General features: G+C 42.4%; 1 protein-coding gene across 1 annotated transcript in view; it reads right to left on the bottom strand.

Moving 5' to 3' along the window:
• Nucleotides 1-2128: 2128 nt before the first annotated feature.
• LOC126356031 (odorant receptor 2a-like) overlaps nucleotides 2129-19420 on the bottom strand; it is a 71097-nt gene continuing 53805 nt past the window's right edge. Inside the window, exons 4-7 of the mRNA XM_050006731.1 lie at nucleotides 16921-17020; nucleotides 11164-11277; nucleotides 2941-3096; nucleotides 2129-2188 (exon numbers count right to left, since the gene is read on the bottom strand). Of these exons, the coding sequence (XP_049862688.1) occupies nucleotides 2129-2188; nucleotides 2941-3096; nucleotides 11164-11277; nucleotides 16921-17020 (430 nt within the window). The remainder of the gene's footprint in view (nucleotides 2189-2940; nucleotides 3097-11163; nucleotides 11278-16920; nucleotides 17021-19420) is intronic.

Genomic DNA, 19420 nt, shown 5'->3' with positions numbered 1-19420 from the left:
TAGATACCATCAGAATTTCTAAAATCATAGGGGGATGTGGCAACGAAACGGCTGTTCACGTTGGTGTGTAGAATGTATGAGTCTGGCGACACACCATCTGACTTTCGGGAAAGCATCATCCACACAATACCGAAGACGGCGACAGCTGGCAAGTGTGAGAATTATCGCACAAGCAGCTTAACAGCTCATGCATCCAAACTGCTTGCAAGAATAATGTATAGAACAATGGAGAAGGAAATTAAGGATGCGCTAGATAACGATCACTTAGGCTTCAGGAAAAGTAAAGGCACGAGAGAGGCAGTTCTGACTTTGCGGTTAATAATGGAAGCAAGACTAAAGAAAAATCAAGACACATTCATGGGGTTTGTCGACCTGGAAAAAGCGTTCGACAATGTAAAATGGTGCAAGATGTTCGAAATTCCGAAAAAAGGAGGGGTAAGCTATAGGGAGAGACTGGTCATATACAATACGTACAACTGCCAAGAGGGCATAAGAAGAGTGGACGACCACGAACGAAGTGCTCGTATTAAAAAGGCTGTAAGACAAGGATGCAGCCTTTCGACCCTACTGTTCGATCTGTACAATGATGGCAATAAAAGGAAGGTTCAGGAGCGGAATTAAAGTCAAGGTACGATTCGCTGATGGCATTGCTATCTTGAGTGGAAGTGAAGAAGAATTAGATGACCTGCTGAACGGAATGAACAGCCTACTGAGTAAAGAGTACGTATTGAGAGTAAATCGAAGAAAGACGAAGGTAATGAGAAGTAGTAGAAATGAGAACAGCGAGAAAACATCAGGATTGAAGGTCACGAGGTAGATGAAGTTAACGAGTTCTGCTACCTAGGCAGTAAAATAACCAATGACGGACGGAGCAAGGAGGACATCCAAAGCAGACTAGCAATGGCAAAAAAGGCATTCCTGGCCACAGAAGTCTTCTAATATCAAATAGCGGTCTTAATTTGAAGAAGAAACTTCTGAGAAATTACGTCTTGAGTACAGCATTGTATAGTAGTGAAACATGGACTGTGGAAAAACCGGAACGGAAGGTAATCGAAGAATTTGAGATGTGGTGCTACAGTCGAATGTTGAAAATTAAGTGGCCTGATAATGTAAGGAATGAGGAGGTTCTGCGCAGAATCGGAGAGGAACGGAACATGTGGAAAACACTGATAAGAAGGGACAGGGTGACAAGACATGTGTTAAGACATGAGGGGATGACTTCCTTGGCGCTAAAGGGAGCTGTAGACGGCAAAAACTGTAGAGGAAGACAGAGATTGTAATACATTCAGCTAATAATTGAGGATGTAGGTTGCAAGTGCTACTCTGAAATGAAGAGGTTGGCACAGGAGAAGAGTTCGTGGCGTGCCGCATCAAACCAGTCAGAATACTGATGACCAAAAAAGAAAATTACTTTAAGTTAACGGTTTTCAGGAAGGTTACGTCTTGTAATGCTTGTCAACATTGGTACATCGTTATAGTCAACACTACTCCCAAATTATTTTCATTATACTTCAAAAATAGTTTTATTATTAAAATTCTGTCTGTTACTAATTGCTGTTGAAGAGCTGCATGTTTAAGTGCTATGCACAGGATTATACGGTATTTCGTGATGAGCAATTTAGGTGCAAGTCTCAAGCGTTGTTTCACACATTTCTCTCCTTCGGTAGTGAGCTCGGAAGGTCGATGCTGCAGAACAAAGCGCACTGCTACGTTCGTATTTCTTGTGAACTTTCCCCAGAACATACCTCTTTCTAATTATGTTCGGCATAACGCCGGCATGAAACATTAATATTTTGAACAACTTCGTGTAGGGCAACGCTAGATTGGACACTTCTTCCGTTCCATTGTCAGATAGTGAGGGTATACTGGTCCATTTCCCACATATAAAAATAATATACACATATATTTCAGTTATGAATTCATTTGCTTGGATATCATATTAACTAATAAGACTTAAGTGAGCTTTATGAATACTTCATGGAATAGTGGTTGACTGGTATACTATCAACACAGGCTTGTTTCACATTTACAGCAAACATTTAAATTTTGACACTACAGTTGTTTCTGGTATTTTTTCAATGTGTAGCACATTAATTGTGTTCTTCAGGTCTGCCTTTCTGGTGCCGGTTCAGTTGCTGCTATGTAGGTAGTAGAGCAAATTCAGTAAGCCGTATGCTCCATTCAAGACCTGTGAAGAAAAAATATATATATATATTTAAATCACTTCGCGACTCACATGACAAGAGGCCTAAAAAAAAAAATTAGGTGCTCACTTTATTCTTACAGAACAAAAGTTACAGCAACCACATACACTCTGCAAGCCAAAAATCTCGAGAACCCTCACGTAAAAACACAATAGCGCTAACTAGTTCTCTTGACACGTTGGAGGGCTTTTAAAAAATTTGGAATAAATAATTTTAGTTCACTTTTTATAATATTTGTCTATACATCAGCAGTTCATATACTTGCTGTTGATCAGTTTAGATAGATTACATACACAAGATGTTCCTAAATTCCTGATCTGTTAGAACGTGTAGAGACTGGAATCCGCTCATTATATACTGATATGAAAGGAACCCACTTCGAAAGATGAACCTTCTCACTGTTACAGGAACAAACATTTAAAACAGTGTGTTTTACTGGTTTGTTCTGTGAATGTTTGTCAGTAATTTACTGTGACTATCAATTACAGTTTTTCTAGTAGACTAATTAACACAGTTAGATACCGACTTCGGTGAAAGCCATGTTACAAGGCAACTCGTTTCACTGTTACAACAATTGTTCCCCAGTGCGAACGCACAGTATTTACGTATCACGTAACACGGTCCGCATATCTCCTTCCACGGCTGGCCCGCACCGCGCTCCACTACAAGACAGTTCACTATTGGCTACAGGAGTGATTTTGCTGTTATCACTATACTTTACATCGGTTTCGCTCACCTGGATCAGCATCTGCTTGGACAGTGTGCACGTCTTGCCCACCGTGATCACTATCGGGCGCGCAGTCACCTTCATGAAGATAATGAGGCTGCGTTTGAAGCGAGCGTCACTGTTGACCCAGCCGCAGCTGAAGGCGGAGTACATCAGCTTCTCACTCTGAAACGGGTTTATTACTTCCGTTACGCACAGGCAAGACTGTACGGGCGGCATTACAGAGTGCTGTGCTTTGTTAAGATGAGTAAACGCTAAATGGTCGGTCACTATTATGCGCAAGGGTAATATGTTCGAAAAAAAGTACGAGTCGGGAGAGGAAAGGCACGTTACGAAGGTAGCATGTGCAGGTACATGAACACATGGTTTTTTTCTCCTCCTTTCCGGACTTGTCGAGACACGTTTAATGGGCAACCCTGGATTCTCAGGAGGCGTAACTGTTCCTGGATGTTTGTCTCTGATGGTATGGCATCAATGGCCGAGAGACCCTGTCTAGGGTTTCTTGGCTGCCTGGTGCAAGTCTTTCCAACTAATGCGAATTCGGCGATTTGCGCATCTTTATGACGAGATGAAGCGATTAGAACAACACAAACGCCCAGAAACCAAGCAAAGAAAAGTTCCGAGCCAGCCAGGAATCTAACCACGGAATCCGGCATCTAAAGGCAGCGACGCTAACCACTTTACCGCGAGCTGCGGACTAGCTTTAGATATCCTGCAACCAGTCAATTGTGGAATGAAACCAGTTTCATGTCTCTTTCCATACGACAAAATTCATTTCACTGATAGTGGTAGTAAAAATCTATGGTTTTTTCCCTTTTTTCTCTCGCTGATAATCGGATACGGACTGTACCCCACGCGAAGAGCCTAAACCGTTAGTTATTTCTAACGGGGCTCAAACTCAGGCTCCATTATAAGCAACTGGTTTCTCGGCAGCTTCTTGTCCCGTCTCACTTCTGTAATTTCATTACCTACACTTTTATTTTGTTATTTACCTTTCATAAAAATATAAAAATTATTTAAGAATAGCAGCACCCGACGAGACTGAGTTCCGTTTCTACAAATGGCAACTTTTACAAGAAACAACTTAAAACATACTATTTTTTACGCGAGTAACTACGTCTATATATTTTAATAGAAGATAAAAATGGCTACGTAAGACAAACACATCAAAAAATGTTTTGCATCACCTCGGTTCCGAGAGTTCCGAAATCTGTACAGAAAGTTAATTGGTGAGATTAAACTATATGATACAGGTTTTCAGGACGTTTACGCTGTCGGAATCCTTTAAAAAATTTACACTGATATTGCTGCAGACTGTCAATTGCTTGGTGCTCTCTGACAGACAGCACAGTAAGGCATCCAAATTCCTCAGTTAAAAATTTGCAACTGGGAATTTAAATACACTTACAATTACAGTGGATTATTTTTCAGTATTCATTCACCAGCAAACACATCTATGTGTTACTCACTACAAAATCTACTTGGCTCAGTGTTTTTTATCTTGTGTTCCGTCTCAATATGCGTAACTCCTTCCTTTCCCGCATTAGTTCTACGTGAGTAAGGTGCTATACAGTGGTCTTTTATATTTATTTATAAGATAATTCTACTGTCCACGAATGGACATGAAACAGTTTTTCTATCATACCCAACTTGAAACACGCAGTTTTGCGGGTCACTTCTGTTATCCTTGCTGCAGGCAGCTGCGAGCTGTGGTTTTCTTTCCCAATCACTGGTTACAATCTTTCGCTCAAGGGATGTGTTGTACATTATGGTTAAAACTAGAGCTCAATCAGCTGTAAATTCAGTATAGAATACGACAGTGTCTCTGTATCACATGGGTGTTATTTCCGTTACCAAAAGCACTGTAAGGCACTGTTTATATTTCTTCTTCGTAGTTTTGAAGCTACATTTTTTTTTATTATTACATTTGTTGCAAACCGTCTTCTATCAAAATTTTGTTTGCTGTTCCCTTTCCTTATTCTTAAGCAGAGACCGATTGTACTCGTATTTATGGCCATATGAAGGTAATTTACTCCCTTTGGAAGATTATTTATGTTACATCGTTCACAAATCCATACCAGTACATGCATCTACATACGTCTCAGCGTATGGCGAAAGGTACATTGTCCAACAGCATCATTTCCACCTCTTTCCTACCCCACGCGCAACTCTCACATGGGAAGTAGGACTCTCGTTATCCCAATGTTCGTGCCAGAGGGAGTATACTCTGTTGAAACGAGAACACAAGGAGGCGTGGAGAGGAGTTACCAGATGCCGCAACGCAACGCAACGCGGTCGTAACATATTTCATTAAACGCGCGCCAACATATAAATTTTTCATTGCACAGAGATGGAGCTGGTAACAATGTGTTCTGAAAACGGAGCACTGTATTCTTAATTTAGTTTTATTTATGGCAAGAACTTTTTAATGGTGTGCGGATATATAACAACACCGCTTTTCCTGACGATGTTAATGAATTTTCGACACTTGGGATACTTTTTGGTACTGTATTTAAACGATTATGCTGTGCGAATGAAGTCTTAAGAGTAAATTATAGTTTTATCTTCTCCGAACAGGAATTATGTCAGCCACCCCTAACAAACACCAGAACAGTCAACTGTGCATGCAAAATTCTTTTTCTGTTTCTTCTCTCCGTGGAAGAGAAATATCCCGCTACTTTAAGGTTCATGTATGTTACAACGACCACGATACTTTCAAATTCGTCCAGGAAGTTTATGTACCTCTGTCTTCCTTTTCGACATTAGAACTTTTCACTGTTACATATTGACTCGAGACGTGACCAAAATTAATTTTATTCTCAAGTAGGAATTTGTTTCCATAGTTTTCTACCAACATTATCGTCTTACTTTTTCGTATCTGTCCAAGATTTACTAGTGAATTTTATCCCCAGCCAATACTGTCATTCCGTCTAAATGTTTTCTCAATACTCTTCTCATCTTTCCTTACGCTTTACTATCAGAAACCCTTACCTTTTAGACTGCATGAATGCACATGCCATCTTCTGTAAGGATATCATATAGGTACATTTACTTGCTTAATTTTGGCCTTACACATACTTACGTTTGCACTATAAAATCTCAAATCAAAACACGCCCAGTCGTCTAAATTTCCAGTTATTTTATTTGAGTAACCAGTTTCATCACTGCATTACGCTTTCTTCAAGTCCCCTGACCGTCAAGTGCGAGGAATCTGATCGATTCAAAATAGATGCCAGCATTCAGTGCATCGAAGGGGTCGCTGTGTTGAGAAGAAATCTACGGATACCAGCCAGTGAAGGCTGGACCAGTGGTGGGATTCTTCTTACACGTCGGCCAGGAGGCCTGAAGATGGCGTAATGTAGCGTTGAAATTAGTTACTCATATAAAATAACAACTGGAAATTTAAACGTCTGAGTGTGTTTTGATTCGACTTCTATATTGAAAAGTCAAGGTCCGCAACCACCCGTATCCTGTATAAAGATTGGCTTATAGCGATATGTTTGCATTAGGTTCATCAGTATTTTCTTCAGCTAGCTCAGATACATATTCAGCTTCCTTTCTTTGAAGATTGAAACGAAAGTCTTGAGGGTCCAATCTGCAGGAGAGTATTTCGCAATCGTAAGTGACAATTGAATATTCAATGAACTGTGAATGAAGCCCGACCAACAGGCATTACATACGTTGATCAAAAATGATGGTGCATTGAGAACGGCTAGTTTCTAGCTGAAATCTAGATCTGCCAATAAAATTTCGAAAGTACGACTGATAGCTGAATCTATTATTTACAAGTCAATAACAGTCGCTGCATGCAGCAGCCTCAGAATGGAGGGTAACCTGATCTTAAAATTACTCAGTCACAGTTTGCAAGGTCTAGCAGTTCTTTTTCCTGTCTTCACCAAAAGGTGACACCCTTGCGGAGATCGTTGTCTCGTGACAGCCGACACCTAATTGCAAACTTACTATTGATTTTATGGGATTTTCTAGTAGCTTAGCGAACTACACTATCTGATCAAAACTACCGGTCCCGTCGCCCTTATGACGACGACAGGGGACACTTCCATAGAGTGTGTGAATGAGCGTGGAGGAATGGTATCCCATTTCTCCTTAAGAACCGAAACTTTTTTTGGACGCTGCGTTGTGCAGCGAAGCCGATGATCTAACTCATCCAAAAGATGAATCTGGGCGGGTCTCCTACAGTTCAGGAATGCAATTATCCCAAAACATTGCCTCAAAGTTGCTGCTTCATAACAGAGTGCATTCATGCTGATAAAACCATCGTCTCTGAACTGTTCCTCTATTGTACGCAGCACACAATTCTTTAAATGTATTCACATCCTTCCGCATACAGCGTATTCTTAAGCGCTGTAAGGGGACCACAGGGCAACCAGGAGAGACACCTCCATACCCTAAGAATAGCTCTTCCGAACTTTACTGTTGGCCCCACACATCATGGAGTAGGTCACAAAAATGGTTCAAATGGCTCTGAGCACTATGGGACAACTGCTGTGGCCATCAGTCCCCTAGAACCTAGAACTATTTAAACCTAACTAACCTAAGGACATCACACACATCCATGCCCGAGGCAGGATTCGAACCTGCGGCCGTAGCAGTCGCACGGTTCCGGACTGCGCGCCTAGAACCGCGAGACCACCGCGGCCGGCGGAGTAGGTCACCCCGGTGTTCGCCAAACCCATACACTTCCACCAGATTGCTACAGGGTACAGCGTGATTCATCACTCCAAATCACTCGTTTCCAGTCATCAACCGTCCTGTAATAGCGCTCCATACATCACCTCGAGCGTTGCCTGGCGATGGCTACGGGGATTTGCGGCTTATGACGTGATGCTCGACCTTTTTAACCCATTCTTTCCAACTCCCCTACGCACACTCTTAGTGGTAGCTGGCAATATGGCACTATGGGGTTCACAAGTGATTCCTTCCGCTGATTTCATCCGACTTTTACAACCAACTCCGCAATGCTTGCCGGTCACTTTGTGTCGGCACATGAGATACTCTCAGACTAAGTTTAACTAAGTTTAACTGTGTCCACCCCTGGTAGCTGAGTGGTCAGCGCGACGGAATGTCATACCTAACGGCCAGGATTCGTTTCCCGGCTGGGGCGGAGATTTTCTCCACTCGGGGTCTGAGTGTTGTGTTGTACTTATCATCATCATTTCATCCTCATCGACACGCAAGTCGCCGAAGTGGTGTCAACTCGAAATACTTGCACCAGGCGAACGGTCTACCCGACGGGAGGCCCTAGCCACGCGTGAATTTTTATTGTACTGTGTTTGTCCTTTCTCATTTCCATTTCATAGTCACATCACCGACAGTTGACATGGCAGGTTTAAAACGGTTGAAATGTCCCTGATGGATTTGTTACTCAGGTAACATCAAATCACTAGTTCAAATGGACGTCACTGAGCTCTACTGAACGACTGAGTTTGCTGACACCGATTCCCTACTGACAACACAATACACACCAGCCTTCTTTTATACAGGTGGTTTACCTTCTTATGACATCCGTTGGTCAATTCCGCCTTACGTCGAGTGTCCGGGTTCTTTTGACCCATAGTATGTAGTTGTGACTAGAAGACGCAGACGTGCTCCGTACTGGGCAGAGGGCAGCTAAATAGCGGAATTCGAAAATGAAATGTGATATAAGTTTCTGAGCTGTCAGTCACAATTCTCAAATGTACAAATGAACGAGATAGGTTTCGGAGCACAGCGATGGTGCTCTATTACACTAATGAGATGCGCTGTAGCAGATATGGAGTAAACAACGCGTAAGATACAAGTACACACGCAAACCCTATGGGTTATTTTTTTTATTTTGTCCGTATTGTCGCCGAAGTTAAATAGAAACAAGTCCTATCACTCTATTCCAATAACAGATTTCGGAAGGTTTCCTTTGGGTGCGAGGTAAATACCGTAACTCGTAACCTTTTATTTATTTATTGGTTTATTTAACCTGCTAATACTAATCAGACTTTCTACGTATTATAAAATAAATGACCAAGCAGCGTAGCCGGGAGAATACATTTAATTGAGAGAAAAGTGATCCTACACGTGGTATTTGTGGAAACTTGTGTTTCACTTCTTAAAAGTAATAGACCGCTTAACTGTGAGCAGAGAGCCTCTTATTCCAGAGACGGACAGCAGCAACTGAAAAGAGTGGGTAAATGTTTTTGTTTCATAGTTGAACACACCAGAGTGCTTAATAAGTGAGGCCTTGTGCTTAATTACTTAATCTCCGATAGTAAGTAGTGGTGTTCTTGTGCACCGAGCACTGATGAAGTAAGCACAGGGTTCGGCAGTCACGTGGGTCGTCTGGCTGCGGCAAACCTAACTGGGCATACGAAGCACAGACTGGGTCAAACTGATGGACGGCGCAGACAAGCATTCAGCGTTAGTTCTCACTCGTGCCATCTTGGATTAAACTGCAATAATGGAGCTTCGGCAGAACGAGTGATTGCAGAAGTTTGCGTTCTACACCCCGTGGAAATATGTTCCGAAATTTTTCAAGCACATAGAGACAGTCGGAATTCTCTCTACATATGGCAGCAGTATTTTCTGCCCTGTTGAGAAGGTCACGCAAATTCTTTAATGTTTTTTGATAAGTTATTTCAAATACTGTCGGGAAGAATAGGAGACATTTGTAAGCGGAATTCATAACTTATTAATTTCTGACCGGATACTAAAATTACTTGAGACTTTTCTGCATTTCGTTTAAGGCCCAGATTTTGCGCCCACCTTACAACTGAAGACAGACCGTCATTCAAGTGGACGATAGTAATATTGATTATTTCAGGTCTGCCACTTGGGTAACACTGACGTTCGTCGACATGGACATGATACCTGCAGGAGGACAGATGCGATGAGATTTCACTAACAAATAAGACAATAATTGGCCCGAAGCTAACTTTGGCACTCCTAAAAGAACATGTTTTTAGCAGCACTTTTCATTTCCAGAGACAACAAGTTGGTGTCTGTTTTTCGAGAAGCTCTGAAACTGCTTCAGCATACCATCTGAATATTTTAGCTGTCGCATTTTTTTTAAGTAGTACGTCAAATTCGAGCTAATCTTTCACAAGCTGAATTTGTGTAATTATTCAGTAATTCAACCCTAAACAATATATTCTAGGTCTTTGGATACAGCGGGTAAGACGGCGATTCATCGGTAATCACAAAGTAGTTGTGGGTTTTCGATCTTAACGAAAGATCGTTCAGTCCCTTTCCATTCACGAAACAACAATTTATTACCTCCCAAAAATATTTTCAGTTAAGAACCCCACAGCTTCTTAGCTGAAAACAGTTGAGCTACAATTTAGACCAAATCTCAGTCGCACTGCAAGACAAGGGTATGGTCCTAGGGAATGGCTCAGCACGTTAAACTTATATTCTGTTCTTTTTCATGTCACAGACTCAACTGTACTAGTAATTCTGACTTAGTACAAATATTTTAGAATTTCTTTTTGCAGTTAAGGTTCTTCTTGAGAAGGTATTTTGTAGTTATTGTGTTCCACCTGCATAATATCTTCATATCGAATGGAGTTATTAAGCCTAATTAGTCTACGTTAACGAGGAATTTTTGTTATTTTTCTAGTAAGGATGAACATTATGGACTTTCACGAAAAACGTTTTGTCATAAAGATGGGACTTTTCTGAGAAAAATGTTCTACTAAATGTGTAGGCAACGTTCGTGAATTGATGAAGGTTATGTGTTTAGGACTTGATCAGTATGTTTGTGTTTAATCTGTGTACATACTGAACATACTTGTGTATGGTAATGATTGTTGGTGTTTACTGCAGCTAGCCTTCAACAAAATATTCAGTGACATTCGATAGCAGCTCTAAGGGGAACATTTCGGTTAAAAAAAAAACTGAAACGGCCATCAAACTATACTTTTAAGACAGAGAAACACAGTTAAGTTCCTTTCTTATACTTTTAAAATTGTCACAAATTTCTTCAAATCCACCCATAACGTGTCGAACCATCAAAGATTCTTGCATCTGTCATACTCGAGCAATGAAGGCAATTAAATAAATGCTAAACAACTTCAACGGATAGAATAATGAATAATGTTAAACAAAACAGACGCAGAGCCTCCCTATCCTCTCCCTATGCATCCTTCCTTCTTCCCTCTTTACCTGCACTAAGCTCATTGTAAAGAAAACTTAAATAACACATTGTCGCACATTATTGGTAAAACATACACTTAAGTCACTTACCTGGTCGGTCATGATGTGCGCATAAATGCAGAAAATTGTAGTTTCGTAGAGTAGACCAGGTATTGAGAAAAGTGCATTCATCGCTTTTCCTATATTTCCATCTCTCTGCAACAGCTGTAGCAAGGAAAATATGAAATTTATATGCAAATGCGTTTCAGTTAGAACCATAAATAAAATAGAAATTAGAGACCATGCACCACTAATACACCAACAATTCCATACACACTATAAGTCGTGATCGAACATCCTACACAACATACACACACCAAGCCAGTGGGGCCTGCTACCAAGTGCACACAACCGCTGAGACACCCGTAATAACAATGAAGCTTTTTAACACAGCACCCGCCGCTCTTTGATGAGCGAAAAAATAAGACTGTCGTTGAGGCCAGAAACAAACAATAATGTAAATATATATATAAATACAGCACCATTTTAGGTTATCGTACGTTTAAGGACAATTATCAGTCTTTACACCACTTTAAAACCTTTCCGAGACTTGACTGGATATTTATGCAGTTTCTTTCGGACAATACTTCATCATGGGTCAAATCATTTTCAGAAGTCTGAGGTTACGATTAACGGAGTCTGGCAGGTCATTAATATACAACACGAATAGTAAAAGTCCTAAACACACTTCCCTTACACAGGCCTGAAGAAACGGCTACATTTGTTGACAGTTCTCAATCGAATATAACATACGGCGTTCTCCTTACAATAAATGCTCAGTCCAGTCACACATTTACTTAAGCTTAGGTGTGATCTTCTGTTAAATCCTTTTCAGAACTCAAAAGCAGGCCTCTGTGGCCGTGCGGTTCTAGGAGCTTCAGTCTGGGACCACGCTGCTTCTACGGTCGCAGGTTTGAATCCTGCCTCGGGCACGGAGGGGTGTGATGTCCTTAGGTTAAACAGGTTTAAGTAGTTCTTAAGTAGCTCCTTTATTACATTTTATTTAGTGTCACTAGTTTCGAGAGTTGACTCGTTCTCAAGTTGTTCCTCAGAAGAAATGAACCCACTATCAGCAAGGACATAACTTATGGCAGTACTAAAATTTGCTACTTGCTTTATATAGTCTTCAGTGTTCTTTTTAAATATGATCTGCTTTTATTTTGTCACATTTTACGTACATAGTCTATGCTGCACAACTTTGCTTGCGCAGCTTGTGCATCCACTTGAATGTGTTTACTGTACTCAAGTCTTGGTCTCCCTCCATAATACACTCCTGGAAATTGAAATAAGAACACCGAGAATTCATTGTCCCAGGAAGGGGAAACTTTATTGACACATTCCTGGGGTCAGATACATCACATGATCACGCTGACAGAACCACAGGCACATAGACACAGGCAACAGAGCATGCACAATGTCGGCACTAGTACAGTGTATATCCACCTTTCGCAGCAATGCAGGCTGCTGTTCTCCCATGGAGACGATCGTAGAGATGCTGGATGTAGTCCTGTGGAACAGCTTGCCATGCCATTTCCACCTGGCGCCTCAGTTGGACCAGCGTTCGTGCTGGACGTGCAGACCGCGTGAGACGACGCTTCATACAGTCCCAAACACGCTCAATGGGGGACAGATCCGGAGATCTTGCTGGCCAGGGTAGTTGACTTACACCTTCTAGAGCACGTTGGGTGGCACGGGATACATGCGGACGTGCATTGTCCTGTTGGACAGCAAGTTTCCTTGCCGGTCTAGGAATGGTAGAACGATGGGTTCGATGACAGTTTGGATGTACCGTGCACTATTCAGTGTCCCCTCGACGATCACCAGAGGTGTACGGCCAGTGTAGGAGATCGCTCCCCACACCATGATGCCCGGTGTTGGCCCTGTGTGCCTCGGTCGTATGCAGTCCTGATTGTGGCGCTCACCTGCACGGCGCCAAACACGCATACGACCATCATTGGCACCAAAGCAGAAGCGACTCTCATCGCTGAAGACGACACGTCTCCATTCGTCCCTCCATTCACGCCTGTCGCGACACCACTGGAGGCGGGCTGCACGATGTTGGGGCGTGAGCGGAAGACGGCCTAACGGTGTGCGGGACCGTAGCCCAGCTTCATGGAGACAGTTGCGAATGGTCCTCGCCGATACCCCAGGAGCAACAGTATCCCTAATTTGCTGGGAAGTGGCGGTGCGGTCCCCTATGGCAGTGCGTAGGATCCTACAGTCTTGGAGTGCACCCGTTCGTCGCCGCGGTCCGGTCCCAGGTCGACGGGCACGTGCACCTTCCGCCGACCACTGGCGACAACATCGATGTACTGTGGAGACCTCACGCCCCACGTGTTGAGCAATTCGGCGGTACGTCCACCCGGCCTCCCGCATGCCCACTATACGCCCTCGCTCAAAGTCCGTCAACTGCACATACGGTTCACGTCCAAGCTGTCGCGGCATGCTACCAGTGTTAAAGACTGCGATGGAGCTCCGTATGCCACGGCAAACTGGCTGACACTGACGGCGGCGGTGCACAAATGCTGCGCAGCTAGCGCCATTCGACGGCCAACACCGCGGTTCCTGGTGTGTCCGCTGTGCCGTGCGTGTGATCATTGCTTGTACAGCCCTCTCGCAGTGTCCGGAGCAAGTATGGTGGGTCTGACACACCGGTGTCAATGTGTTCTTTTTTCCATTTCCAGGAGTGTATATCTGAGTCGTTCCTCAATTACTGCCTCTCTCTTTCCTCCTTCATCTCTTACAACTGCTGTCTGGTTTCTGTAGATGACTTTTCACTCTCTGTTTTTTTAATCCATGATAAATTCATAATTTTCCAAGAGTGTATCTCACTCAACATTATCAAAAACTGTTTCTTAATCTAGAGATATTATAATTCTCAGTTTGTCTTTCTTTAGTCTGTATTTTAAGTAATGGGTTGGGTATTGCCTAGCACGTTCATACATATTTCTGGATCCCAAAAAGTCCTTCCCCAGGTCGGTTTCAACGAGTCTTTTCATTCACGTGTAAATAATTACCATTAGTATCTTGTAACCAAGACTTGTTAAACAGATAGTTTCTTAATACTCACATTTGTCATCACCTGCGTCCTTTGTCATCGAAATTGTTAACTTCACCTTGAACTTTTGAAAGTAGTTCGCTCTTCTCATATCGGGTGATACCGGATGGTACGCTTTTGTCACGGTTGTTTCGCCGACAGATATTATTCATTATGAGTAAAAGACATTTACTTTAGGTGTCTTGTTTCTACTTAGGTCTTTCAGTGCTCTGTCACATTCTATTCACAGTACCATACCTCCTAAATATCTCCAACCGCATCCTCTTCCCTATCCACAAAATTCTTTTAAAATTTCTGTTCTTTATATTAGTCATTCATGTTCTTCTTTCTTCCTTTAGGCCTTCCATTGTTTCGCTGGTACTTGATTATCATCTTACCTCCTGATGATAATAATGTTTCTTCACTTTTCCTATATGCGGCGTCTACATTTATCATAGCCCTACACGGTTCTATAGTTTTGCATTTCACCTCTAGCCAACCATGCTTTGTCATTTTGCACGTTCAGTCAGTCCCATTTTTTGCACGTATAGAAATATCGTAAGTAGCAACCCCACAGCACGAATTTTTGCATATGATATTACTATGATAAGTTATTTGTGCGGTTTTGTTATATCTTTGCATTCGTTAAGTTTTGAGAGTGCAGGAGGAATGTGTGGGGTGAACCATAACTCCACCAAAAAACTTTTAGAAGTGGTAGTATGGACCGAAAAAAAAGAGAAAAATGTGTATGAAACATGGGCTCTAAAAGGCATATGTAACGTTAAGGCACGTCTGTGCGCCTCTCAGTAGTTTTCAACTTGGAGGTACTCTGTCCGGATCCGAAATCGACCGAAAAGAAGTTGCAGTCATGGCCTAATGCTTCTGACGATGGACTTTACATGAACTTCTTCCCCTAAATTCCAAACTTCCCCACAATGATCTTTGAACTATGACTCTCTTGATGATCCTTCCATCAGCTGGGGACGTTTAACTCAGCGGTCTCTTCAGCGCTATTCTAGTGGTGTAGCCTATGTGTCAGCACAGGGATTCACCTTCACCCCTCTCTCATCATTACACAGCACAAACATATCATCACACTACACACGCCCTATTTATGTCATCAGCACTCAACAGATTCCGGCCGGAGTGGCCGTGAGGTTCTAGGCGCTACAGTCTGGAGCCGAGAGACCGCTTCGGTCGCAGGTTCGAATCCTGCCTCGGGCATGGATGTGTGTGATGTATTTAGGTGAGTTAGGTTTAATTAGTTGTAAGTTCTAGGCGACTGATGACCTCAGAAGTTAAGTCGCATAGTGCTCAGAGCCATTTGAACCACTCAACAGATGTCAGGCTTCGTAACTTAGTGGTCAGCGCAGCTGACTACCATTTGGAGGATCCGTCTTCGATTCCTGGTACTGTTAGGGATTTTTCATTGATGGGAGGACTAGAATTGGTTGCACTCACCATCGTGATGACAACTGATAGTTGATTGACTGACTAGTAGCTGCTTCAGATCATCAAAACTGATAACGGCCGGGAGAGCAGTTTGCTGTCCCCACGCCTCTCCATACCACATCCAATGACCCCATTGGCAGAGGATGACACGGTGGACGGTCGGAACCAACTGGCCCTAGAGGGAGTGGACACAGTTCGCGCTACACTCGTCAGGCACACTTAAGACACAATTTTCACACACCTCGAAGAAAGAGGCCCCTGTGTGTAGAGAAAGGAACTGTTCCTGATTAGGCAGCTAAGCAACCCCTCAGAGTCTGCCATGCGAAAGTACGATGTTGCTCTTTCTTTCTTTTTCCATGAGAAATATTTTCATACAAATGATGACACATGAGTAAGCTGTGGTCGGAGACGTTCTGGTATAACTCTATTTAACCCAACAGCTCTTCTCCTAACTATACCTAAATGTCATCCCCAGTGAACCCTCACATCACTCAATATAAATTTTACATTCCCACCTGTTGCAGTTTTCTTTAGAGGATCTGATTTTGTATTACCAGTTAAATCTAATTGTGAATGTATTTAGTGTTATCTGTTACTCCGTGGTACGAGGTGTGATTTTTTCCGTGTTTACGTTTGTCTGTGAGTATCTGAAATGCCTTTATTGCGAAACCCGATCATTGTGAAATACGAGCTGTTATTAGTTTCCTTAGTGCTAATGACATGAAATCGGATTAAAATTCACCATCAGACCGAGAAAGAGAAGTAAATATTCTGAGCGACAGGATGGTACGGAAATGAGTGAGATCATTCAGAGATGGCCGAACGAATGTGCAAGATGAGGAACAAAGTTGGAGGCCTTCAGTAATTATTAACGATTTGGTACAGAAAGTTGACGAAGAAGTGAGGGGAGCAGACACTTTACGATTTTGACCGTAAGTAGTGAGTTTCGTCAAATGTCAAGAAGTGTGCTTTATGCAGTTGTTGCCTAAATTAGGAGACGTTTCTACGAGGCTGGTATACAAGAGATGGCTGTGCGATATGACAAGTGCCTTAATATTGGTGGGAATTATTTAGAAAAGGCTTTCACGTAAAAATGAAATTGCTAAGAAAAGTCTAATTGTTTTTATTTCAAAACGATCCTTACATAAAACCACGCTTAATATAAATGCAGCTGCCACAGATTGCATACTTTTGCTTATCTCACTGAACACAATTCCAATCTCTTAACCACTTTGTGCTGCGTTTTAAAAGTTACTGTAACAACAAACTAAAGAATACGCCATGTTTATTTTTATAAAGAAGTAAAAGTATATACTTACTACGGCAGCGACAAACAAGCTGGAGCATAGGGTTGCCATGTTGATGAACAGAAGACTGAATATGGACACACTCATTGCTGACTGTAAGAGGGACACAGATCTGTAACAAAATTAGCAAAACTTGAGAACTATGAACTTTTTGTATTAAAATCTCTGCTGCCCACTAAACCTTACATGTAATATTGTTTCACATTGTATGCAGACTACATAAAAATTGTAATGGAAACAGTTATTAAATCGTGCCGGCCGGGGTGGCCGAGCGGTTCTAGGCGCTACAGTCTGGAACAGTGCGACCGCTACAGTTGCACGTTCGAATCCTGCCTCGGGCATGGATTTGTGCTATGTCCTTAGGTTAGTTAGGTTTAAGTAGTTCTAAGTTCTAGGGGACTGATGACCCCAGAAGTTAAGTCCCATAGTGCTCAGAGCCATTTGAACCATTTATTAAATCGTAGGGTAATACTTTTGATCGTGAGATGTAATTTCCGATACCTCCAATAACAAAGTTTTGCCATGTCCATACTTTTAACGTTGAAATATTACTTTTCTAACTAACTCTAATATAACACAAGAGTATTTCGACTATCAATTGCACCTTTTCTAGCTTTACCCTCAATTTTTATCGCGACATATTTCTTTTCGTACCGCCTTGCTGCAGAGATACACGTTCACTTCATAATTTTCATTTTGATGAATTTACTGCTTCCATTCATCACTTTTTAAATCTGCGAACTATGATCTTGAAAAGAAACACAGTAACATTTCGAAAAATGATGCCTTCGAGAGTAGTGCCTCGTGGGCAATGATGCCGTTAGGAACGGAATAGCTGAGTTCGAGATGTTTGAAGAAAGGAATAAGCCGTGTCCCTGTTCTAAGAACTATTTCAGCAACTGCCTCAAATAATACAGAAACTACAAATCCGCCATGAGGACACACAGATTTGAACCCTGGTGGACGCGAAAACAAATGCAGTATCTCAGCGACTGTAACATCTCACTCTGTTGGAAAACGTGCAAGATATTAAGCAAGGGAAACAAAATATAGTAGTAACAAACAGTTTCTGTTTTCAAGAATTCGTGATTTGTGTGTTTTTATACTGCGAGATAAGCTGAATAACTCAATCGTCCTGTTCGAACGGTCCCCTTTTGGGACTACCATTGTAATAAAAGGGAAGAGAAAATTATTGCCACACTTATTTCTAGAACACTATTTCTTTTGAGTGTTGTTGAAGATGAACTAAGCTGAACTGAACTGCTAACGTCCCTACCGTTATAGTCTCATTGATTATATATACGTCTTAAACATCTCTTCTCTCTCTCTCTCTCTCTCTCTCTCTCTATATATATATATATATATATATATATATATATATATACTCCTGGAAATTGAAATAAGAACACCGTGAATTCATTGTCCCAGGAAGGGGAAACTTTATTGACACATTCCTGGGGTCAGATACATCATATGATCACACTGACAGAACCACAGGCAGACTGAGATTCATTGGAAGAATCCTAAGGAAATGCAATCCGACAACAAAGGAAGTAGGTTACAGTACGCTTGTTCGCCCAATGCTTGAATACTGCTCAGCAGTGTGGGATCCGCACCAGGTAGGGTTGATAGAAGAGATAGAGAAGATCCAACGGAGAGCAGCGCGCTTCGTTACAGTATCATTTAGTAATTGCGAAAGCGTTACGGAGATGATAGATAAACTCCAGTGGAAGACTCTGCAGGAGAGACGCTCAGTAGCTCGGTACGGGCTTTTGTTAAAGTTTCGAGAACATACCTTCACCGAAGAGTCAAGCAGTATATTGCTCCCTCCTACGTATATCTCGCGAAGAGACCATGAGGATAAAATCAGAGAGATTAGAGCCCACACAGAAGCATACCGACAATCCTTCATTCCACGTACAATACGAGACTGGAATAGAAGGGAGAAAAGATAGAGGTACTCAGGGTACCCTCCGCCACACACCGTCAGGTGGCTTGCGGAGTATGGATGTAGATGTAGATGTAGACACAGGCAACAGAGCATGCACAATGTCGGCACTAGTACAGTGTATATCCACCTTTCGCAGCAATGCAGGCTGCTATTCTCCCATGGAGACGATCGTAGAGATTCTGGATGTAGTCCTGTGGAACGGCTTGCCATGCCATTTCCACCTGGCGTCTCAGTTGGACCAGCGTTCGTGCTGGACGTGCAGACCGCGTGAGACGACGCTTCATACAGTCCCAAACATGCTCAATGGGGGACAGATCCGGAGATCTCGCTGGCCAGGGTAGTTCACTTACACCTTCTAGAGCACGTTGGGTGGCACGGGATACATGCGGACGTGCATTGTCCTGTTGGAACAGCAAGTTCCCTTGCCGGTCTAGGAATGGTAGACCGATGGGTTCGATGACGGTTTGGATGTACTGTGCACTATTCAGTGTCTCCTCGACGATCACCAGAGGTGTACGGCCAGTGTAGGAGATCGCTCCCCACACCATGATGCCGGGTGTT

This window comes from Schistocerca gregaria, chromosome 1 (genome assembly GCF_023897955.1).
Source record: "Schistocerca gregaria isolate iqSchGreg1 chromosome 1, iqSchGreg1.2, whole genome shotgun sequence".
Taxonomy (NCBI): domain Eukaryota; kingdom Metazoa; phylum Arthropoda; class Insecta; order Orthoptera; family Acrididae; genus Schistocerca; species Schistocerca gregaria.
Note: the sequence above shows the minus strand (reverse complement) of the source record. Positions and strands in the feature narration are given on the sequence as shown.